The following is a 24,754-nucleotide window of genomic DNA, read 5'->3' as shown; positions in this document are numbered from 1 at the left end:
TGATCCAAAGTAAATGAGGTGGTATGACAGTCCTGTCAAAGAATCACAGAATCAATGAATTGTAGAGTTGGAAGGGACCACGAGGTTAATCTTCTAGTCCAACCCCCTGCAATGCAAGAATCTTTCACCCAGTAGAATCTCATGCTCTACTGACTTTCCTGACATCACATTTTGGGTTATGTGTATGAAACAGACAGTGGCCCCACCTGCCACACAGGTTAATGTGCTAAGCACATCTGATCCCTAATGTGTTCTTCAAATGTTGTTGGACTCCAGCTTGACCATCCTTGCCCTAAAGGCAGGCTCATGCAGGTTCACTTTCCAATCGATTTCAGCTCAAGGACTGCCACAGACCCAGAGTTCCAGCACTCAGACAGGTCTGCTCCTCTTGTGACAAATCACCTTCGAAACCATGCCTGACATTCCTGGGTGGCCCACCCCAATTTTGCTAGAGTTGCTAGCTACAAATGCCCTCATCAGCTCAAAGTGCAGATTCAAATGTTTTTCAACAGTGACAGGTGGCGGGGAGGGCGAGAGAATATCTCTGTGCATGTATTATTTCCCTCACCCGCATGCATTATTTCTGCCTTCATCTCTAGAAACTGCAAAGATGCAGGCTTTCCCACACAGACAGATTCATGGCAGGTTTCCTCTTCCTTAAATACAGGAGAGCCAGACACACAAACTCCTTTTAACCGCTTTATTGAATACATGGAATTTTATTTGCTCTAGTATGTAACAGAACATTGTAAAAATGTTATTACTACAGGTTTTCTGGCAAGTTTGTAATAAATGTGCATGGACCCACAGAAATGTAATCTAATTTCATGCAAATCCCCTAAAGCGGAGAGATTAAAACATTATTCAGGCTGCATCCTAAAGGAAAGGATATGAACTGTGCATTTAGATCACACTGAAAACTAATATGGACCCATATTGTGCTAAATAAATTGGGGGACACGTGACCTAGATTATCTGTTAAAAAGCTCCAAACCCTTTGAAGGCTTATACATTGAAAGCAAGACTTCCCCTGAGCTTCATAAAAGGAAGAAGTAAGACTGCAAACATTAGACCCCATATATAGATGCTTATAAGATCTACAGCTTCTGTGGTTTGGAATCTTCCTTAATCTCTTCTTAAACTCTATAAAATGATACACTACAGGTCCAGTTAATCACTGGCTTCAATCTTCTATTACATTAAGAGCTTTGCAGGAAGTGAATTGAATCTGACAGCTCCTGTTTTTAGTGCTTGTTTGGACAGGATACTCAGGTGCCTGTATTTCCATGACAATGCAATAGGCAGGTCCTCTCCTGCCCAGGGAACCTCCCTAAGCAGAGACAAGAACAAACAGGGGCTACCCTCAAGGCAAAGAAGTGAAGCTGACCCATTAAGCACTTCCTTTGTTCAAGGGGGAAGTGACACAGAAAGGACTGATGATAACCTGAAGCAGTAGCAAATTGGACTTCTAAACCTTCTACTTCTCAGTGGTCCCAGTCGCCATAAGTAACAAATATTGAATCTTTGGTTGTACACCTTCAAACTTGTACACCTTCTAGGAGTGACAGGAATGGTGGGCAATGCCATTAGGGAAAGCACCTGTGTATCAGTCTCTTAACCTTATTTTGATATGATCTAAATTCTCCCAAATATGAAAAAGTGCCTTAATACTATATTAGTAATTTTTCTGAAATGTTCAAGGTTACAACAGTTTAGGATTTGCCTGCATAGTTCCTCCAAACTCTAGAAAAGTGCTTTATTTACACTTTTGTGCATGTTTACACACTTTCCCTTTCCTTCTCTGTATCACTTGTACACAGCTAAGTAGTTTAAGTTTTCAGCTCTTTATCCTTGTGGTCCACAATCATCTTTGATCAGCTTCATATTTTGCATTTGACTTTTCAATAAGACTTAATATCACAATATATAATATGTTTTCATAAAAATAACCTTTGCTAGGGGTGGGAGCAAGAGGTGTTTTGAAGAAGCTATCACAGTGTTTTATATATGGAAATGGCTATGCTCTCTGCTGTATATAGTTTCAGCTGTGGCTGAAAGCGTGAAACTGTATTTAAGAAGGCCACTGTATTAATGTGAGCCATGGTAGGTTAGAGCCCACTGCAGATCATTGGAAACTTTAGTGTCTTCTAGGGCATATGGGTCAGGACTATATGGTTGGCTGCTGAGCTAGTAAACAGGAGGTGGGCCAGTGATACACTGGAAAGCAGCAGATTCTGTTACTGTTAATACATTTGCAAGAACTGGTGAAATTGCCTTGAGGGTCAGTCTGGATGAGTTCAGCATTGGCAAAGCATTCAGTGCTGGAGAGGAGACTTCAAAGTCTCTCATGGGCCAGCTCTTCACTGGGAGTGGACAAGTGCTCCAGCTCCCTGCCCAAAGCCAAAGCCCTTGGGTCCGAAGTTCTTGGCATAGCAGCCTGCAGGAGAAAAGGTGAAGAGAGACACAGTCAGAGTGTTGGCTATGCGGCAAACCAACAGTTCATACAGCATAAATCACTGAGCAAAAGCAGGAAAATTACACTTCCCTTTTCAGGGGCAAACTACACACATGTAACTTCTCCCACTCCATTTCAAACACTTTCATTATTATTATTATTATTATTATTATTACAAAACACAGCTGTAGAGGCTGCAATCTGCAACCATTGCATTTAAAAGTTTTAGTGGAAAACCCACTAGAGGCATAAGAAGCCTCTTCCCACCCACTAGAGGCATAAGAAGCCTCTTCCCACCCACTGTGATTAATAATTTTGTACAACAACAATGAGCATCAGCGGTAAGTTACACAATACAAGGGCATTGCGAGTTGTTTAGGCCTTAAGACACACTGTGCTGATATGAAAAACGTGTTTATGTATATACCTGTAGGTATCATTAGATATTATCAAGGTGGGCAAACTGATGAAGGGTAGGGGGAATTTATCGGTCTCACTATTACACTGCAAGTCAAGGAACAGTTATAAATATTAGAGGTTTGCCACCTATGGTTCTATGAAAGCCCTAAATAGCAACCTTTTGCAATTTTGCATCTTGGTCCTCCAAGACCATCTGGAGGCAGACAGAACACCCTTTGCATTAGCGTCACATTTGACACATTGACCCATGACTAACCATCAGATCTCACTAGAAATCTAACACAAGCAAGACATCCTGAAATATAAATTCTTACCTTTGCAGTAGATTTCACCGTCTTTATCAGCCAAAGTAGTGGACTCTAAACTTTTACCACACTTTGCACATCTGAAACATGCTTTGTGCCATGACTGAGAACAACACAGAAGACAAGATGTTAGGGTGCAAGTAAAAGGATTCACCACGACACTTTTGGACTCCTATATTAGGTGTTGTCAGGTTCTTATTTTTTTAAAGACAGTAGTTCTCACTGGCAATGCACGAGGCCTGCAGCCCAGTCACCCATCTTCTCATCCCAAATACTGTTTTGTACTGAAATATTCCAAATTCCTAGTGATCACTCCTAGGTTTTAGCATTTAAGGTTTGCATCCCAAGGAAGAGAATGTACACACCCCAAATATCTTCACTGATATTCCTATGTAATCGCTTAGCCTCATTTATGCTGCTAACCTTAATCATAATTTAGGGCAAGGAGTTCCAAAGATCAGTGTAGGTAAAGGTAAAGGGACCCCTGACCATTAGGTCCAGTCGTGACCAACTCTGGGGTTGCGGCGCTCATCTTGCTTTATTGGCCGAGGGAGCCGGCCTACAGCTTCCGGGTCATGTGGCCAGCATGACTAGGCCGCTTCTGGCGAACCAGAGCAGCACACGGAAACGCCATTTACCTTCCCGCCGGAGTGGTACCTATTTATCTACTTGCACTCTGATGTGCTTTCGAACTGCTAGGTTGGCAGGAGCAGGGACCAAGCAACAGGAGCTCACCCCATCGCAGGGATTTGAACCGCCGACCTTCTGATCGGCAAGTCCTAGGCTCTGTGGTTTAACCCACAGCGCCACCTGTGTCCTTAAAGATCAGTGTACACTGCAACAAAAAGATGCCACATTTCTGTCTTGATTCTGCAATAGATTACAAAAATATCCATGGTAATTTGACAGAGGATAAGTTTTGAAGGCTGTTTTAAGCACCTTCACAAAAAGTTGTTGAACACTCAAGAGCTGCTTCTTATAACATGAAGTTCTTACACAGACATAGTTTCCATAGGCAGGATTTGCCTAAGGAGCCTGTGAGTGGAAACCCTGTGCAAGAATTCTGTTTGTGTGATGGGCCTTCTCCCCCCCCCTTCCCCATGCCCCCTGCAATTGGCTCAGGGGGCACTGGAAGAAACCCAAGAGGAGAGGAGAGGGGAGGGGAGTTTGCTCTGTCTGGCAAGCTGAAATGCTTCCGAAAACAGAACATTCATAATACTGCAACATTAAATTCCACCCCATGCAACAAGTTTAGTGTAAACTGCAATGTGGGGAAATTCCACATGCGTGTGTTTCACTATGTATTCCCCAAATCAGGAAACCCCAACTGGAAGCGGTTTTCCCATTGCATCCAATGTTTTTGTTTTACTCTCACACCAGTGTGTGATTTATGCTCTGAGGTTCAGCTCTTAACAGCAGGCTCTTACCTTTCCAGCTCCAACCACCTTCTCGGCAGCATACACAGCCTGTCCGCAGCGGGGACAGCCGTCAGCACCACCCACCTTCTGCGCCATCTTGGATGCATTGGGATTGTTGGTAGGCTGGTGGGGCTGGGGCCTGTGGAGTCCAGACAGGGAAACAATCATTATATGTCTGCAGGTTTGTACACTGTAGAGTCTGCAGGGAAGGAGGATATTGGTGACAGCCAATTCCGTTTGTGGCTATGGAAGGCTATTCTAGGGACTGGTAAGTTATAGGATAGTGTTGTTCCCAAACTTCCATTTTCGCTGGTGAATGCCAGGTCAGTGTGTTGTGTACCATGGGGCATTGGGGACAAGACCACAGAGTTTGTTTGCATCACAGAGATCTGGCAGGATGAGAATCTGGTCTGGTACTCATCCAGATAATTTGAGTCATATACTCAATACAGCAGCAGTCAAGGACAACAGCTTAGGAGAGGGTGCAGAAATTGTGTCATTCCAAAAGATAGAGTGCCCAGGTTTGCTTTTTCACTTTCTAAAATATCCATACAGTGGTACCTTGGGTTACATACGCTTCAGGTTACATATGCTTCAGGTTACAGATTCCGCTAACCCAGAAATAGTACCTCGAGTTAAGAACTTTGCTTCAGGATGAGAACAGAAATTATGCTCTGGTGGCGCAGCAAGAGGCCCCATTAGCTAAAGTGGTGCTTCAGGTAAAGAACAGTTTCAGGTTAAGTACGGACCTCTGGAATGAATTAAGTACTTAACCCGAGGTACCACTGTATTTGGCACAGTTATCCCTAGGCAGGGCCTTATTCAAGCTGGTACTTGTGATCAAGGTTAACCTGGGAAAAAGAGGAATTCGGGTTTGTTTTGTTGGCTTTTGTCTAGATTATAGATAATGCCAATACTTTAGGGAGTTTAAGAGGGGGCAGGCCACACATTTAAATAACCAGAGTGCTGCATTTCTTTCTGCACCCAGAAGCACTTGGGAATTGATCAAGTCCCCATATTAAAATTGTTGCCAGTCATGGGGATTTTCCCTATATATGAGAGAGCAAAAGCAGCATTGGGTCAGAATTATCTCTGAATTATAAGGACTTCTCCAGAAGTAACTCCCCTTTCTGCACGAGCAAGAAATAAAATCTTCACCTAAGACAGACAATATGATCACACTTGTTACCAAGATGCACAAAGATTTACAACTTACTGCTCGGGTTTGATCCCAAGTCCTTCCCCCCTGTCCATGCTCAGAGTCCCTGCTCCCTGTCCAAATCCATAGCCTTTTGGTCCATACTTCTTCCCATAGCATGACTTGCAGTAGATTTCTTCTCCATGCACAGCTACTGTGGTGCTATCCAAGTTCTTTTTGCAAACCACTGCAAGGAAGGGAGAAGGAAGAGGCAAAAGTCAGAAGGCCTTCAGAAGCTTTAAGTATCAGACCTGCTTTCTCCAAGGAGCTACCTGAGGAGATTTGTGGGTAGCCATTCAATACCTGCAGTGCCACAGAGAATTAGGGTCAAAGAACAGATGACACTGAAGAGCTACTGTCAAGATACTCTGTGTGTGTTCGCGGTGTGTGTATGTGGAAATCCTCATCTCAAAGACAAAAAGGTGAGGGCGCTGGGCTCAATGGCTCCATCAAGGACAGAGGGAACATCTGGGGTGTGGGGGAAATCAGGGAAATCAGCTTTTAAATTTGCATTGAATTTGTAGAAATTTTTATTATTTTGGTGACAATTTGTTAAATATTATGGAAAATCAATAAAAAAATTATTGGAAAAGAAAAGAAAAGAAAATTGACAGAGCTTTCCAACTGCAGACAAAGATGTTTCTGCCTGGGCTATCCAGTATCTGACAGCTTCACAGTTGCACACAAACACATTTCCCTCTCTCAAATGCACAATCAGACCTCAGCATCACTCATATTGGTGTTCTCTCTTAACCCTTGCCTTGATTCTAGAGTCAGAACTGCAGAGGGTGAGGAGAGGAGAAGAGTGATGGCCACAAGGATAAGAGGGATCAGAACTGAGTCCAAGAGCTAATGTTATGTTCCTCCCAGCTGCAAAGGAATTAGAGCCTTGAGTTCTATATTGTCCTTAAAGAGAGAGAGAAAGAGATGTCGAGTCTGCCAACAGCAGTCAAGTTTTAAAACCTCAGGAGGCTGGAGTTTGCCTCTTAGCCCAAAATAAAATTGTCTTACTCTTAAAGAATGCGAAAACAAAACAGAGCGCTCCCCTAGGAATGCCACAGTAGCAACAGTAGCAACAGCCTATACCTTGCAACTAAATATGGGTCTCCAAGACTGAATATCCCATTCTCATTACCAAATATGGTACTATTTTCCTCTGACTGGTCTAGCCCTCCAGCAGAGAGAATTAATAGGAGGAGGAGTGTCAAGATGTGCTGCCATCAAAGGAGGATTGCTGCAAAACTCTCTTCCATCAAAAACAGCTTACATTTCTTGGAGTGGAGTTCCAATACTTGCCTGGCCTGGATGTCTTGTACAATCACTACAAGTTAGGCTCAGCTATTTTGAACAGCGTGTCATATTGGGCTGCTGGGTCATTATAGTAATCTTAAGGGGAATCAGCTATGATCAAAGATACTTGGTTCTATGTTTCTGGTGAAGGGGATTGAGGTGTGTCTTCTTTCCATTCAGAGTTTTGCCCTCTCCATATCAAAGGCACCTTTTGCTCAGCCCTATATACAAATCTTTGAGAAGCCACTGCCAAATGCCTCGCTAAGATGCCATTCTCAATTATTTGAAATCAGGATGTTAGCCGTAGTTCTGAAGCAGAGATTCCATACCAATGAGCTCAGAAAAGCTAAAATGGACTAGGTTTGGGGTTGTTTGCAGATGACAGCTGTTTAGCGTATCCACACACTTCAAGAAGAATCTGGTGTTTGTTTTGATGTAACCCAAGCCCACCACTTACTTACACTTCCGTGCTCTACAATGCGTCACTGATTAACTATGTTGCTCTCTGTTGTAATCAGTCGAACAGGAACTGATTCACTGCTGGTGTGTTCCCTTTACTCTCATTCAGAGCAAATGAGGCCCCTTCTCAGTAACTGTCCAGGAAGCCGATATGTTTAGGAATTTCTCCTCCCACCCCCCCACAAACAATGGAGCTTGGATCTTATTTGGAACTGGTAAAGGCTAATGGGTTTGATGAGCTACATCCTTTTTTATTTTAAGGGTTTTGATTTATCAAGTTCTCTTGACAGTTTACTGATTAAGACTCTGCTTAGTTTATATTCAGAAGAATGTTAATGGTGATTTCCTGCCATGCAATATTCTTCACTGTTTCTTCCAAACAATGCACTGCTCTGTTTATTTTTAACAGAAAAGTGGTATAAAAGTTTCATAAATAAATGACTTGGCAATTTTATTCTGTCTCATCTCTCTTCACATTTGTAACATGGCTGGTAATGCTGTTCATTGTTTGTGGGGTTGGTAACCCTCCAACGTAGACTTTGGCTCTCTGGTGAACAAATGGTGTGATCTTTGGGTCTCCTGGTTCCCCAAGCCTGGAAGTGTTCTTATTTGAGGCCATAATATCTGCAAGTCCACAAGTGTTCAGTTACTTGCACAGACCACTGGTCCATCTAGCTTTGTACTGTCTGTAAACTGTCTGGCATGGTTCTTCAGGGTTCCAGGCAAGGTTCTCTCCCCAGCCCTACCCGGAGATGTAGGGGAATGAACCTGACACCTTCTGCATGTAAAGCAGATGCTCTATGACTGAGCTATGGCCCTTCCTCAGGAGCTGCAGCTCTTCCCCTACTTCAGACATTTCCCCCCTGTAGCTTTGCTTAAGGTTGATGTAAAAATTAGATCTCCACACCCACATTATACATGAACAGGCAAGTCACTTGAACAACAGATGAGACTGCTCCTATTAAGTCTCCTTTGTTAGGGTCAAAGTGAGTTTATGTGGTCACAGGGACCAGAGGTTGGTACACATTGTGCAGTAAGAGAGCAGCACAACTTTTGTTTTAAGATGTCCATAGCTGCAGTAAAAATCACATTTTCCAGCTGCTAAACTAGAGAACAGCTGTTGCCCCAGGTCAACACAGTCCCATCACAGAGGGCATTTCCTTCAGTGCTTTGAGATTAGCAGATTAGCTGCATTTCCTTTCACCAGCTATTGTTTAGTTTATTCACAACCACAGCAAGCTGAAGCATATACAAGATTCTCAGAGGCGGAACACACAAACACAGGAGGTCATCAGACACACAGCGCATAAGAAAAGACAAACACAGCATTAGTGTGAAGATAAGCCTAACATTGGATGCAGTAGAGAGCAGAGCACAAGAACAGAAAGCTTTTTATTTTACTTAAAAAACAACAACCAAGTCAACACCAGCTGGCTAAAGAGGCTCTACATTTGACATTCAGCTTCAATAGGCAGGGCCTATCAGGTTTAAAATTCTGTCTATGAATTCACTGTCAATTAGAATGGAGTTACAGAGAGAGCGAGATCCATTGCCGTTATGAAGCAAACTCATATAGAACCTTTTACCATCTATGACTAGCACTACAGTGCATGGAAATTTAATGGCTGTGCTTGCAGAGTACAGGAACTGTAGGGCAGAGTAGGACAGAAAGCTTTTGAATTACATGGAACACTTACTCCTGCCTGATTAAGAGTTCCATGCAACTTGAAAGCAGGCTCCCATATCTGTTAACACAGATGACTCAATAAAAAGGACCGTCAGAAACCTTTTTGTATGAAATAATAGAGCAGGAAAAATTTCATGACATTTCTGGCCATCAGTAGCACTTTACAAGTCTGATTTTAGGATTCAAAAAACTTTCACTATTTTAACTTGCAAAATAACTTGAAACATGAGCCAATAATTTGAACATTGGCATGTGTAATGTACATGAAGAGATCAACAATGTTCCAGCTTTCAAACTCATCTAATAAAAGATTGGTAAATGTGCAGGAAGTTTAAAAAGTGCTTTTAAGAACATTTTTCCCTCCAATTTTTGACATATTACATGTTCCTTTGCAATCTGGGGGGAAACGACTGGCGTGCTTTACTCAGGGTTACTAGAGAAGGCAATCCTTCATTGTTTTGGGGGACATTCTGAGCAGCAGATTTGTACTGCCAAAACGTGGTTGTGCATGCACAGTTCAAAATCTGAGGCAAGAATTATCAGGGTACTGCAGAGATTCTGGTGGGAGCCACAGTGAATGATACAAGCAAGGCTTATCCCTTTAGACAAGGCAGATACTTCCTGGGTTGCTGGGACCACTGGACAGGTGTACATAGTGGAAAGCAGTTTGGTTAGAACAGGGCTGTTGCTAACCTCTTTTTGAGCAGAGGGCCACATTGACTCTTCAGGCCCCATGTGGTAGGCATGGGCAGTTTTCAAGAATGCCTTTCAAAGAATTTTCCATCAGCTATCTACACTACTTTAAGACAATCTTTAATCATTTTTAAAAATTTTGTATTAAATTCAGTAAACAAACAAACAGATTTGGAGGGGCTTGGGAAGCACACACAAAAATCCCTATGGCATCACAGCAAGAGAGCCAGTAGAAAAGTGGATGAATTTTTAAATGACAAATTGGGGACACAAAAATCTTTTTGGGGCTGGATACAGCCTATGGGTTATTAGTCCCACCCCCCTCCAGTGGAATGTTGCTGCCCAGGAGCTCTTGGCCATGTACATGATTCTGTTTCATGTACATAATTTATATTCACAGCACCCCTGTGAGTGTGAGCCAGATCATGTGGCAAGATACATGACATGTGTTTAAGCAGCTCAGCAGTCAAAATACCAGGCCCTACTACCTGCCAACCTTCCGCTGTAGCTCTACAGTGCTCCTATCCAAAGAGGAGAGGCAGTGTTGTATAGTAGTTAGACTGCAGGACTTCCTTACAGAGAGCTAGTCTGCATTGGAAGCAAAACAGCAAAGCCAAATTGCAACATACTCCCTACTAGCTGCTGAAGAAATCCAGGAATTTATTTACCATGCTGGCAAGAGTATTGTGCATGTCTGCATGAAAAAAGAAAATCAGAAACATCCCTGGGGTTGCCATACTCACTGCATAAGAAGCAGGATTTGTGGAAACTGTTGCCTTCACATTGCACCTCCTCGGCAAAGTACACTGTTTTCTGGCACACGCCACACTTTTTTCCTCCACCCCAGTTCGGCATCCTGTAAAGGGAACAAATGGGGGAGGCAATGTAATTGACTGAAGACAGAGGAACTGGGGTAGCGCAATGAACTTACCACAGGACTGGCCCACCTATGAGGCAAGGTGAGGCAACCGCCTCAGGTGGCAGGATCCACAGGGGCAGCAGATCCTGATCTGGATCTTTATTACCTCTTTGTTCCTTATATAGAACTTCACCCATCCCTTATTCCATCGCAAAGAGGGGGGCATCACTTTGTCATTTGCATCAAGTGCCCAAATGTATTGGGCTGGCCCTGACTTACCAGTTACCAAGGATGCATTCAAATAACCCATTAAAACCCAATAAGCAACCTGCATGAAGCTGTGAAGAGAATGGTTTGCAGACTTTATTGATGTGGCAGAAAGTACCTTTACTGTAGACCATAGTGTGAGATAAACAGCTCGCATATTTCTATAACTAAGGGTTACATCATTAGCCCCATTAGCCACATCATTAGCCCCATTCCTGCCACCCTTATTTGGCTTGCTCTTTGTATTTCCTGCACGCACTGGTTTTTATGCATTCACAGCACACTTGTGTTATGATGGAGGCGGGTGGGGGTTTACGTCAGGCATAGGCAAACTCGGCCCTCCAGATGTTTTGGGACTACAACTCCCATCATTCCTAGCTAACAGGACTAGTGGTCAGGGATGGTGGGAGTTGTAGTTCCAAAACATCTGGAGGGCTGAGTTTGCCTATGCCTGGTTTATGTTGCTGACTTTAGTACATTGCAGACATGCACTAAAGAGATCTAGAGCTGCACTGGCCTCTGATGTCAGTAGCTTCCTTCACTTGGCTCCCTGTCTTCCACATCTATTCCAAGAATGTTGAGGGAGGAAATTAACAGTGGGATAATGAGAAATACCACATGCCTGTAATACCCCTCCCTTGCCTGCAAGAGTCACTCACTGGAATTAATGGCACAGATTCAGAAGGCTTCTGTCAATTTGTATACTGTGAACAGTCTTGCTGCATAAGTTGCAGGAATTTCCAACTATGTTTTAAATAGTAGATACCCAAGTCTCATTGATTTCACATTTCTGAAATAAAGAATGGGGATGAGGGAAGTTCTAGTAGGAATGCCACATTACAGTTTATGAGATTCACATCTGTGCCTTTAGACACCACAGTAGTGCCAGGAACAAGGCACCCAATCATTCTACCTCCCCTTCTGTCTTTCACCCTAAGGCCTTTGTGTAGGTTACAACATTAAAACAACTTACAATGACAGAAATAGGATGCATCCTAAAAATATACATCTCAAGTGTCAAAAGCCAGGGTAAAGAGGTAGATCTACAACATTTGCCAGAAGCTGTATAATGAAGGTGCCAGAGACACCTTGGTGGAGAGGGAGGTCCACAATTTAGGGGCTCCCACGGAAAATGCCCTCTCCTGGACCTCCACCACCCCAAGCTTATGAAGGTGGAGACCTCTGCTGATTTTAGCACCTGAGGTGAAGCAGAAGGAGAATGTACAAAAGGAATGGGGGCCTGGAAGAAGCGGAAGAAACTGCCTCAATTTCATTAGGCATTTTAAGGGCACACTGTTGTAACTCTGTTCTTGCTGCTTTGAAGTTCTGGATAGCAAAGCTCAAAGTAAAGCATTTCCTGTGAATTAGCTTCCTGCAGAATAAATGGCCTTTACCTTAATTTTGCGTGACGCAAGGAGGATGCTACCTTAAGATAAAGCACCAAGTGGCTCAGAAATGATAAGCCATCCATGTGCCAAATCTGTCCAAGGTAGCTTTTAACCTAGAAGGAAAGAAATCTTATGATCCAGGCACAAGGCCAATACTGCAGTGATACATTCTCTTCCAGGATGTGCATAAACCCACTCATAAAAGGACGGAAAAAATAAAACAGAAAGGTGTGGTTAGAAATATGGAGCCAAGGCCAAAAATAAACAGATAAGGAACACGGAACAGGGCAGTGCATGGCTGAAGAGCGCAGGAAATCTCATTTTCTGAATTAGTGATATACAGTATCAGTCTGATGTTAGCAGTATTTCTTAAGCTTCTTTGGCTGAACTTAGAGAACTAAGAACTGAAGAAGTCGTCCATCTTGATCATGTCCACATGGTTCAAGAAGGGACACCCCCTCTCTTATCACATAACTACTCGGCCATTAAGTCTTAAGAACTGTTTGGCAGGAGCTGCCTGGTTCTCCCAGCCTCAATCTGATCTGGGAGTGGCAAGACATCCAGAACTGCCACTTACACTGATGAGGGCAGAGGGCACCTCCATCAAGCCCTCTCCTACAAGGGTTGTTTTTACAATGAAAGCAGCTTTACAAAGAAAGAACTGTGTGGCAGGAGCTTCCTTGTCCTACTGGCCTGGACATTGTCACCAGCTCTGCTCCTGGATCTGGCCTGAGAAGAAGACTATTTCTGGGGATGGACAGCCAGAATTGCCACTGACATCAGCTGTAACTTTAAGAACTTGTGCTTGAACTTGCCTTTTCCTCTTCCTTCCCATTCCCTTTTCTTTGTGTGCCATGTCATTTTGGATTGCGAGCCTGTGGGCAGGGACTGTCATAGAATTGATGTTTGGAAGTCACTCTAAGAAGTTTGGAAGTCACTTTCTGAATAAAAGGTGTAATATAATTTCTGTAAATAATTAATAAATGCCAAAAAAACCAACACAAATACTCCATGCAGAGGCCCAATTGCTACAATTGGTTCCTCTGAAGAAAAGGGGAAGAGGTCCTGAACTTGATATACATCTAGAGTGCCCAGATCACACTTTTAAGTGAGACAGCTTATACTAAAAATTTAGAATCTTATGTTTTTGCAAAGCCAAGCTGAACATCTCTCTCTCTCCTCTACCATCCATTAGAATAAGAAAGCAGCTTGGTGTAAGCATCTTCTTTTTACTGACAATGCAAAATAACCCAATATATATTTCCACTTTTGCCTTTTGTGAGTTGGATAACTCCTTCTTCAACAATATAACACCTCTTCCAAAACAGAAGCATAAAAAACAGCAGTGGCAGCATTAGGCACAAACAAGGCAAATCAGGTCATGTCACATGTGGAAGCCAGGTGCTCAGGAGGACAGGGAGTCTGCAGCTTGGATAGTTGCATAAACAAGAGTTCAGCAGGTGTACCTGTGTAAACAAGGGGATTTCAGCTGGTGTAGCATTTTCCATCCCAGCACAAGCCACACCTGTTGCGATTTCCGCTTTTGCACAACTGTTAAAAGTACAGTAGCCCTTTCTCCATTCAACCTGCCTAATTTAATGGCTGTTTTAGGCATCTGTATCTATCTGCCTATCTGTATCTATCTGCCTATCAAACCTCTCCATTCTGAAGGAAATCAGCCCTGAGTCCTCACTGGAAGGACAGATCCTGAAGCTGAGGCTCCAGTACTTTGGCCACCTCATGAGAAGAGAGGACTCCCTGGAAAAGACCCTGATGTTGGGAAAGATTGAGGGCACAAGGAGACGGGGACGACAGAGGACGAGATGGTTGTATAGTGTTTTCGAAGCTACCAGCATGAGTTTGACCAAACTGCAGGAAGCAGCGGAAGACAGGAGTGCCTGGCATGCTCTGGTCCATGGGGTCATGAAGAGTCGGACATGACTAAACCACTAAACAACATCAACATCTATTTGTCTATCTCTCCAACTGCCCATACTCATAGTCTGCCCTCTTGAGCAAAGGGCTGCGGACCCTGGCTGATCTGCAAGTTTCTGCTGCCTGAGAAGCTCATCCAGTTTTGAAGAGTTCCTTTTCAAAACAACAACAACAACAACAACAAACACTGGACTAAGGCTGGGAGATTTTGCAGCAACTGAGTAAAAAGAATAAAAGCAGTTTTATTATCAAAGCACCTTTTTAAAATATTTCCCTCAGTTGTCTGTCTCAGCCTTCCCACCTAAATATCCTGCAAACTAGCTTTTCACGTTCTGTATCCCTCCCTCTCTGCCAAGTAATTCCAGCTAGGAGCCTTGGATTGCCTTAAAAGGAAATGTGGCTCAGTCTCTCTCTCATTTCTTTCTGCTGGGGCATAGCCCAGCAAGCTGAGCAGGAAAGAGGCCAGCCCTGGCTTTCAATAAAATGGAGTGTCCCTACAGAACAGCACCTTTCAGTGCTGCACAGTATATGATGGGAGCATAATTAGATTGTCTATACTATCTTCAGCAGCTGGGGTAAAGCCCTGATCTCTGCATGCTCCAAATGCAGGGCTGTTCAGATGGTGCAAAGGAGGGCAAGCCCTCTCATAGCTGTGTCAAAGAAGACATTTGTCCAGCCACTGAATATTATTGACCAGATACTAAATCCAGGCTATCAATAATCTGCAGACCAACAGTATCAGTGAACAAAAATGCAAAGAGAAAGTATGTGGGATTGTGCCTTGCCAGTGAGAAGTCCTCAATTTGCAAGATTCTTCTGGAGTTATCTTTACAATGGCCAGGATATCACACACAGTTTTATTTGGATCTGATCTATGCATTTCCAAATTGTCATCATTTTATTTGTAGTGATTTAACCAATAGCTAGATTACAGTAGCTAGGATTAGCACCAAATTACAGCACTAATTTACCAGGTGGAAGGGAGAGGCTATGAAGTCAAAAACAGAAGAGGCTTAAACTTGACCTGATTAACTAGATGCAGCTAGACATATCCTGAAATAAATTGAATCCAGGAGCACATTCTAGAGGTCACAATCTTATTATTGCTATTACTACTATACTACTACTACTACTACTACTACTACTACTACTACTCAAGTTCCAAATTATTAACTAGAATAACTCAAAAGAGATGCATTTATACTGAGTCAGATATAGGACCATGTCTCCTGACCCAAGATCCTTTAAGTCAGGAATGAGTAAGTAACCTGCGGCCCTTGCTTGACTACAGCTTCCATCGTTCCTGACCATTTGCCATGCTGTCTGCAGCTTATGGGAGTTGATGTCCAGCAACATCTGAAGGCCCAAAGGATTTCCTGTTCTAACTGGAATTGCCAAGTACCAAACCTGGGCCATGCTCTATACAAAGCATGTGCTCCCCGACTCAGCTGTGACTCCCAACAGCTTCAGGTTCCAGGAAGAAATATAAGGCTGTGAACAAGGATAAAGCTTAAGTGAAATAGAAGATTAATTAGTTAGATGATTCTGCATGTGAAGCATTCTCAGCAGCGCTGCTTTTAAATAGTCACAGCATATAATATTTCAAGAACCAAGGCTTTATTCTATGCTTCCCACAAATCTTAAGTATCTGTTCCATCCAAACAACACTGCCAATGCCAAACAAGTAAAAGATTGGAAGATGTGGGAAAAAGCAGCTCTTAAGTTAACGTATCTTAAAATGCAATGAGAAAAGGGGTATGTATCAAGAAGCTTAGGTGTGTCAAACAACTCCACTAATAAAAGAGGATTCAATAAGGTTTGCTAAGGTAAAAAAACACAACCCTGCTCCAATCCAGAAATACATATATAGCAGTACATGGCCTATGAGCAGCTGTATAAACTTAGCTGCTCAATGGTTATCAGCTTAAAATGCACCAATTTTGGGTTGAGTTATGGCCTGAGTTTGCACTAAGTTTGCACTCTCTCCTCTAGGGGACAGGCAAAATTTGCTCCCTCTACCAGGTAGAAGATTGAGGCTGTCAGCTTTGAATGGCCCTAACATTTTTTTGCATTCTCCACAGCGTTCCTATCTACATGCACACTGCTCTCACTGGATTGGGGTTGCTTGTGTGTAAAGAGTACTGGAACTAAAGACAAACTCAGATAAAGCAAAGTATTGTGATCCATCATTGTAATACTTAAAACTATTAAATAACTTTAACAAATATTTCACACTGAAAACAGAATTAATGTGACATATACTGGGTGTCATAAAACTGAAGAACCAGATAGGTACCGATCTGCCACTGGACTCACTGGTTAGTTTTTTAGGCCAAGTCTGATCTGGGGATTTGGAGACAGTGACTCATATTTTAAGAACGGCATAAATGGAAGAAGATAAACCAACTTTCCATAGATGAATAAAGTTGTGGGATATGCCTCTTTCAATTAAAACTCACAAATATGATAAGTGGTAGAAAGGGGAGGTATGACACAAGGTGACCCTACTCTATTTTGGGACGGGTCTGAGTACCACTATTCTATTAGGAAATAACTATCTTATTTGCAATAAACACCATATGGTCAGCAGTAACATACTTAATTTAAGTTCACACTGAGTAGACTATTTGTAAATTATATGTTGTCTTCTCTTACTCCACTCATTACTTATTTCTTCTTCTAACTCTTGTTTCCCTTATATTATCCTTCAAAAATAGATGATATATTAGTGTGCAAACTGCTGTTGTGTATCTTTTGTTATTTCTGAAATTTAAAAAAAATAAAACTGATTAAGGATTTGTCAGGATTGCTATTGCTATAGTTAACTCACAGTGGTTTGCTTACAGTGAAAACACCATACAAGGATTTATATGACGGCAGGGTATTCCTTTAAGTAATGATTTTTTAAATTGCTCCTTTTAAATGATAAGAAAGTTGAGATAAGAGTGATATGAAACATTTGAAAATATATTTGGCAATAATATCTGATAACCAGATTTCCTAGTTACATGGAGTGAGATGCACCTAACTAGGCTTCTGTTTGCACAATGGGGTTTACCACCCCATTCACCCTCTGAAATTGGCCCTATGGGGTTGGGAGAATCCCCAGAACAGTGCACGGGGGGGGGGGGGAGGGGATTATTCTGTCTGCCAAGTCGAAATGCTTTCAGATGTGGCATTATGTTGAACTGCACACTTTTTTAATATGCATAGGGTGTAGATATATTGCATTTTGTAAACAATCTACACCGACATAGTTCCATATGGCATGAAGGCTTATATGTAGCCCTCAGCACTTTGCAAATAGAGATCAGCAGTTCAGGAACAGCCATCAAGACACCCAATATATGTAATCTAAACCTGAATACTTTCCCAGAAAGATGGGAAGCACCTGAATACATTGTTATGGTCCCACTGCAATAATAAAGAAGTACAAGGGTGACAACAGCAGCAGGTCAAACACAGTCAGAACTTTCCACTCATTACCGGTAATCAAAATGACACACTAAACATTTTGCGCCAGGCAGGAACCAGCTATGTTTAGGCAGAAATTGTTGGTTCATTTCTAAAAATAATATGTCAATAAGCATACAGATATGAGGGATCCAGTATACATTGTATACAGTATACAGACTTTTTAAAAGTTTTTGACAAAGTTCTTACTGGAAACTTCTGAAGAAGCTTAGCAGTCATGGACTAAGAAGGCCAGTCCTCTTATAGATAAGTAAAGAACAGGAAGCAGAGAGAAGGACTAAATGGACAGTTCTGACAATGGAAGAGTGTAAGAAGTGTGATTTCCTGAGGAACAGTATTGGAACATTATATATAAATATATACACACACATACACGTACATACAGTTGGGGGAAGGGGCAGCTGGTCACTGAGACAGCAGGAAGTTAAGAATCATGGTTATGCCGCAGCTGCTGCTTATCTATTTAGATCAAAATCATTGTTTACAGTTTTTAAATTAATCCTTTGTTCTATTCAAATGGTGGCCTTCCCTTCTTGCCTGTCAAATCCTATTGCACCCAACTACAGAAATTATGTGGTTCGACGCTGAACAGTTGATGAATTGAAACAGGAAATTTATCTTTCCACCCTCAGTAAGATTATGACTGTTTATAGTCTCCCACACTACATAAGGAAGTAGGCTTTATCTAAAATTTGCATTCACAAGTATCAATTGGATATCAGTATTTCTATTTCCCATGGCTGTATGTCTAATCTAAGAGACAATTGCCAGAACGTATAATTTTAAAATGGATTATCCGATGCTTTCCGGATGTTTACATTATCATTTGGAAGGGATTCCTTCTGAGCTATGAGTCACCACCTGCAAAAGTACAATAGGAGTAGAACACTCGGTGGCTGAGCCCACTGGGAATATATCCAATACTAATATGGGAGAATCATCCATCTATCAAGGGACCAGAAAATATAGCTGCAGCAACTTTGGTTTAAGTTCTCCCCCCTCCCCCTGCATGCTGGGACACAACATGTCATGATACTGAAGGGGGAGGGAAAGAACTGTAGAGGGGAAATTTCACAAAACAATAATGTGATTATGAGATCAGCCCTCATCCATAATGCCCAGGAAGAAGCTGTAGGAGTTGCTTGTACCACATGCTACTTGATTATAGCAGGTAATGGATAAATAAAGTTCAAGCTGAGCAAGACACAGGGCAGACTGTGACTTCCTTTGCAGCTCAACACTTTTTTAAAAAGAAGAAGAAAGTATTCTCAGGTGGGAGAAGTTTGCTTCTCTTCAGATCATGTATATTTTGCATTATGACACCACTAAACCAGTCACAAGATTCTCATATGTTTGTTGTCGGATGCGCTACAGGGCATACACTGCAGGTCAGCTGCTGGTGAAATCAGTTTCAGAATAGCACTGATCTGTGTTAAACTGGCAGAATAAAAAAAGCATTGAAAGGAAATATTTAATGAAGCATGAGATTGCAACCACTAAGTTGAACAGCAGCAGAGGGTGGCCTGATAAATGGCACTTTAGAAAAACAAAGAGATTAACTGTACATCCCTATCCATAACAAAATTAAAGTAATTGGATTTAACCCACTTTAGACCCATTAACGTTAATGGGATTCATCACAGTTTATAAGTAAGTTAAGTTAGAGCTGGTAAGTGAGAACCAAATAATCTGTACAAATGTGGGGGGAAGCAGGAATGACATCCAGTACCTGGGGTCGGGAGCCTGTGGCTGTTTTGAAGACCACAACTCTCATCATCCCTGACCATTGGCCATGCTGTCTGGGGGTGATGGTAAAAAGGTAAAGGACCCCTGACAGTTAAGTCCAGTCGCAGACGACTCTGGGGTTGCGGCGCTCATCTCGCTTTACAGGCCGAAGGAGCCGGCGTTTGTCCGTAGACAGTTTTTTCGCGTCATGTGGCCAGCATGACTAAGCCGCTTCTGGCGCAACGGAACACCGAAACCAGAGCAGCTCACAGAAATGTTGTTTACCTTCCTGCTGAAGCGGTACCTATTTATCTACTTGCACTTTTTTGGCATGCTTTCAAACTGATAGGTTGGCAGGAGCAGGGACCAAGCAACGGGAGTTCACCCTGTGGCGGTGATTCAAACAGCCGACTTTCTGATTGGCAAGCCCAAGAGGCTCAGTGGTTTAGACCACTAAATGTTCCTGTTCTAGTCTGTCAACTGCAGCTTCTGAAGAAAATCCCCATGCTTCCTTAAATGTAAATTACAACAGCTTCTTGTTCTAAGGCTCATTCACATTCATGACTTGGGGGCAAAGAGAAAAAAGAAAAGGCAGGAAGTAGTTGCAGGGCATACTTTTCAGGGCCCAGAATTAGAAGTTCCAATGACAGGGGATATGGAGGGAATTGGGAGACTGCCTCATCCTTAAGGGAGACAATCCTCATAAGTCTGCATTATGAAAGGGGTACAGGGACATACCCATATGTTGCCAAGTTGGTCTCCACCTTGGGAGCAAACCCAGAGGGGAGCAAAATCGTGCCTCTCCACTCTGGCTCAGAGTGGCTAGGAGTCTGCCAGCCCTTTGGCACGCTCTATGGTCCGCTCCTCTGCTGATCTGGGTGGCAGGCAAGTGTGCAGGCTCCTCTAGGCACCTTGGTAGAGGAATCCAGTTGTTGGTGTGGGCCATCAGAGCAGCCCTGTGGGCCCCCCCTGCCCAATTGGCCAGCGGCTATATTTGAAATGTGAGGGGAGCACCCACTGGAGCTTGGAGGGAAGAAAGAGTGGGCAAGAGTTGCTGGAGGAGGGAAAATGAAGGAGGAGATGAGCAGAGTAGACCCCACCCACATGGCCACAGAGGAAGTCACTGATGGGTGCATGAAAAGCAATGAAAAGCAAACATTTTGAGTTTCTGGTCCATGGTGTCTCTCAACTTCAGAGCTGCTGATACAAGCCAAGGGAGCAAGGGAGCCTAGGTACATCACTGCTAGTGTGCCTAGCGTCCCATTTCCCTCTACATTTTCTACAAGTAATTATCATTTAAGAAGCACTTGAATTCCCTGTGTGACAATCTTATTGTGTTCATGGTTCTAACGCAAATCACTAATATTATCATGTTACAGATGAGAAACTGAGGCTGGCCACATGGCTAAAGAACTGAATCTGAACCCAGGAGGCCTGGAGTAGCCTCACCATACAATCCAGCTAATTATTTCACGAGCAAAAAAACCTGATTTACGCAAACTCACAAAGTTTTCTGTGGTTGTTTTGCCACATTCTTGGAGCTAATAGTCACTTGTGGTCAGGAAGGTTCCAAGTCTGCTAGGGAAGGAACACAGACACTCATGCAATTATCAGATCATTGAGTAATAGCATGCTTTACCATAAATGGACATTCTTTAGTACTAAACAACAGTCAAATTCTTAAGTAAAAAGGTACTGCAACTAGACAAAGCAAGATTATAGTAATTCCATTCAGCACAATGCACTCTGCTATCTGCCCAGTACCTTTCCACAACAGGCTTCAATACTGACTTTTCAATGTTCAGGGTAGATAAGGATTCCCAACACAAACTCTGGCAATCTAAAGTACTTGCTTCAGTTTTTTTTAAAAAAGCCACACATTCTTTTAGCTGCACAGAGCTAGGCCTAACAATCTCTTAACTTCATTTCCAGTCTTAAAATGTGAATATTTACAGGATGTATACTGAGAATCAGTAATACTAATGAAACCTAAACTGAAGTTCCATAAACCCTTACAATGCCTTCTAAGTCAGCCAGGCCCAGGGTGTTTAGTTTTGTTTTTTTGCAAAGAAGTCAACAGGTACTCAGCATGCTCAATACTTTTGAAACTGTGGTACCAAATAGCTCTGAAGTTTTTAGTCAACCATACAAATTCAGAATGCAACTGCTGTTGAAGATAATTGCCAGTTATAATTACAACAATAGAAATAATAGCCTTGGGGTATTTATCAAGGAGTAGAACTGTTCCTTCTGTTATTCAAATTAAGAATTTACCTAATACACCACCCTAAATACTAATGCCAGCAAGATTTCAACAGACTGTATTTGTACAGCAAATGTACTGTACTGTAGTTGGAAAGTGTAGTGCTGGTGATCAACAAAAGAGGTTTAAAGACTGTCTCAAGGCAAATCTTTAAAAATGTAGTATAAACACTGGCAACTGGGAAACACTGGCCTGCGAGCACTCCAGTTGGAGAACAGCCTTTACCAAAGTTGTCATGGGCTTTGAAGACACTTGAACTCAGGATGCAAGGGAGAAACATGCTAAGAGGAAGACACGCCCGGAAACCAATGTCCCCACTGTGGAAGGACATGTGGATCCAGAATTGGCCTCCACAGTCACTTATGGACTCATTGTTAAAACCGTGTTTATGGAAGACAATCTTACTCGGCTACGAGTGATTGCCAAAGAAGAAGGTATGTCACACCGTATGCACCATCATGCTACTCCGGGCACCACACTTTAAAGAGAATATAAATTGGGTGGGGAACCTGTGGATCTTGAGATATTGCTGGACTTCCCGGTCCCATCCAGTTAGCATGGCCCATGATCAGGATGGAGGGAGATGCAGTTCAGCAGCACCTGGACAACCACTGGTCCCATATCCCTTTACGTCAGCAGTTCTCAACCTGTGGGTCCCCAGATGTTGTTGGACTACAACTCCCATAATCCCTGACCACTTGTCATGCTGGCTAGGCATGATGGGAGTTGTAGTCCAACAACATCTGGGAACCCACAGGTTGAGAAACACTGCTTTACGTTGTATGCCAGGCATGTCTAACAGGTACATCGCGATCTACTGGTAGATCCCCGGCTGATCCTGGGACCCTTATCAATCGTGGAATTAAATAAAGTTTATCAAAAGTTAACAAATAAAAGCTCAACAACTCTGGGCAATCCACCCACCCCACCCATGCTTCTCCTCCCTCCAACGGCAAAGGGTAGATCACTGACAGTTTTTTTATACTGGGAGTAGATCACAGTCTCTTGGAAGTTGGACGGCCTGTTGTAGGCAATTCAGAGGAGGTCAGTGAAGATGCACAGGGGTATAGAAAGTTGTGTTAGGAAAGGTTGAGAAAACTGGATATGATTAAGCTGGAGATGAGAAGACTGGGAGGAAATGCAAAGGCACTCTTCAAAACCTGAACAGCTGTCCCACAAATACTTGTTCTTTGCTGCTGCAAAGGGCAGGACTAGGTTTAATGGGTTGAGTTACAGGGTGGTAGATTTGGGGTAGATTTTGAGGAGAGCAATTCAAAAAGAGAGAAGAGCTCTTTCTCCTGGAGTTTCTCAGGCAGGGATTTCTTGCACTGGTCTAGACAGTCTACAGGATGCCCACCATGTACTTTTTAGATGAAACACATCACTCATCAGCTAAGAATGAAATGTAGCCACACGCCTTTTGGACATTATATCACAATGAATTTGTTGGATTATCCAGAGGTATCAAGGTAGGCTCTGGAGGAGTCAGAGCAGAATTTTCTTCAGTATGCCACCCCAACTCCCAAAAAGGAGGCCCCATTCAAACGTTTAAGATGCATTCACAAGGGCAAAACCAGGTTCTGAACTGAAAAGCCAAGAATCAGGTAGTAAGTAAGGCTGAGTGTGTTGCAATGCTTTTTAAAATTGCATATTGACCCCAAATAATTACCATTTCCCTGCAGGGGGAGAAAAGATGCGAATCATGTCTCACAGTCGAGGAGGCAGAGTTTGGTTTAGGGCTCGTCAGCTCTACGGGAAGCTGCAGCGTGGCTTACTCTCGCGTAACCTCCCCCCCCCCCCCCCGCGCGTGCGTTTTCAGGGCGCAAACAGGGCTTGTGCGTCTCGAGGTAGTTCATTTGACGCACACTCCTGTCGCAGAGACGGCTGCTTCTGAGGGGAAACCAACGGGGATCAGAACCCCGAAAGTTAGCTCTGTGACATAAGGGGAAAAGGCGCGGCAAGACATGGCGCCCCCGCCGCCGCAAGGGAACTTTCTTCAGGCGCGCTGCAGCCGGAACAGCAGCAGCAGGGCGTTTGCCACCAACCCTTCCCAGGCAGTGCCGCGGCGGCCCAAGTGCCCCGCCCGCGGAACGGCGGGAAAAGGAGGGAAAAGGCCCGGCCTGGCGCTTGCTTACCTGGCGAATGCTGGCGCGCGTCCGGCTGCTGACTGCTGTCCCCTCTACGCTCTGGCTCTTTCTCCCTCAGGCTGGCCGGGCTCAAGCCTCCCGAGAGCGGGGCTTGTTTTGTTCTGCTGGGCGGAAGGCGTGTCCCTCAGCACCCCGCGCGCCCGCCCAAAGAAAGTCGCCGGGGAAGAGCGAGCGAGCGAGGCAAGGAGGGAGGGACCGAGGGCTGGCTGCCGAGGGCGCCTTTTTCGTCTCTTTTTTGCACTCAGCACCACAAAAGGCCTGAGGTCACGTTTCCTGAAGAAACAAACAAACAAGGCAGGCCGCGAGCGGGGCAGGGTCGCCCACCCAAGTGGATGAGCGAGGCAGCTGATGCTGAGGAGAACAGAGACAGGGGGGGGGGGAAAGCATCGGGGCAGCAAAATAATCATAAACATATCTCTTATTTTTTAAAAAAAACACTTTTCCAAACCACTTTGAGGTTTTATTAGCATCAAGCGGCATATACATCTTGTGAAATAAAACAATAAAGCAGAAGATTTTGGCGTTGCACAGGGCGCTGCTGAAATTTGAAAGTCCAAAGTGGGCCACTGCATAACATTTCCAAAATGCAAACAAGAACTCAAGTGATTAAGGAGCCCTCAATGGCACAAAGCATCAGTACCCCTGGCTGTTAACCAGAAGGTTGGTGGTTTGAGCCCACCCAGGGACAGCTTGGGGCAGGATTCCAGCAGTGCAGGGGGGTTGGACTGGATGACCCTTGGGGTCCCTTCCAACTATACAATTCTATGATTA

General features: G+C 43.4%; 1 protein-coding gene across 1 annotated transcript; it reads right to left on the bottom strand.

Moving 5' to 3' along the window:
* Positions 1-686: 686 nt before the first annotated feature.
* Positions 687-24,132, bottom strand: CSRP1 (cysteine and glycine rich protein 1). The gene is made up of 6 exons (XM_081914486.1): positions 23,972-24,132; positions 10,669-10,781; positions 5,815-5,983; positions 4,608-4,737; positions 3,190-3,283; positions 687-2,437 (listed from the first exon to the last, which is right to left on the bottom strand). The coding sequence occupies exons 2-6, from the start codon at positions 10,778-10,780 to the stop codon at positions 2,361-2,363; spliced, it is 582 nt and encodes a 193-aa protein (XP_081770612.1). The 5' UTR covers position 10,781; positions 23,972-24,132; the 3' UTR covers positions 687-2,360.
* Positions 24,133-24,754: the final 622 nt, after the last annotated feature.

Source organism: Podarcis melisellensis (assembly GCF_964234715.1).
Source record: "Podarcis melisellensis genome assembly, chromosome: 6".
Lineage (NCBI taxonomy): Eukaryota > Metazoa > Chordata > Lepidosauria > Squamata > Lacertidae > Podarcis > Podarcis melisellensis.
Note: the sequence above shows the minus strand (reverse complement) of the source record. Positions and strands in the feature narration are given on the sequence as shown.

Excerpts from the sequence above, each read along its gene's own strand:
- CSRP1 (XM_081914486.1), bottom strand. The coding sequence starts at position 10,780 with ATGCCGAACTGGGGTGGAGGAAAAAAGTGTGGCGTGTGCCAGAAAACA. Across the intron at positions 4,738-5,814 it reads CTTGGGATCAAACCCGAGCA|GCCCCAGCCCCACCAGCCTA; the intron begins GTAAGTTGTAAA and ends TGGACTCCACAG. Across the intron at positions 2,438-3,189 it reads CGGTGAAATCTACTGCAAAG|GCTGCTATGCCAAGAACTTC; the intron begins GTAAGAATTTAT and ends TTTCTCCTGCAG.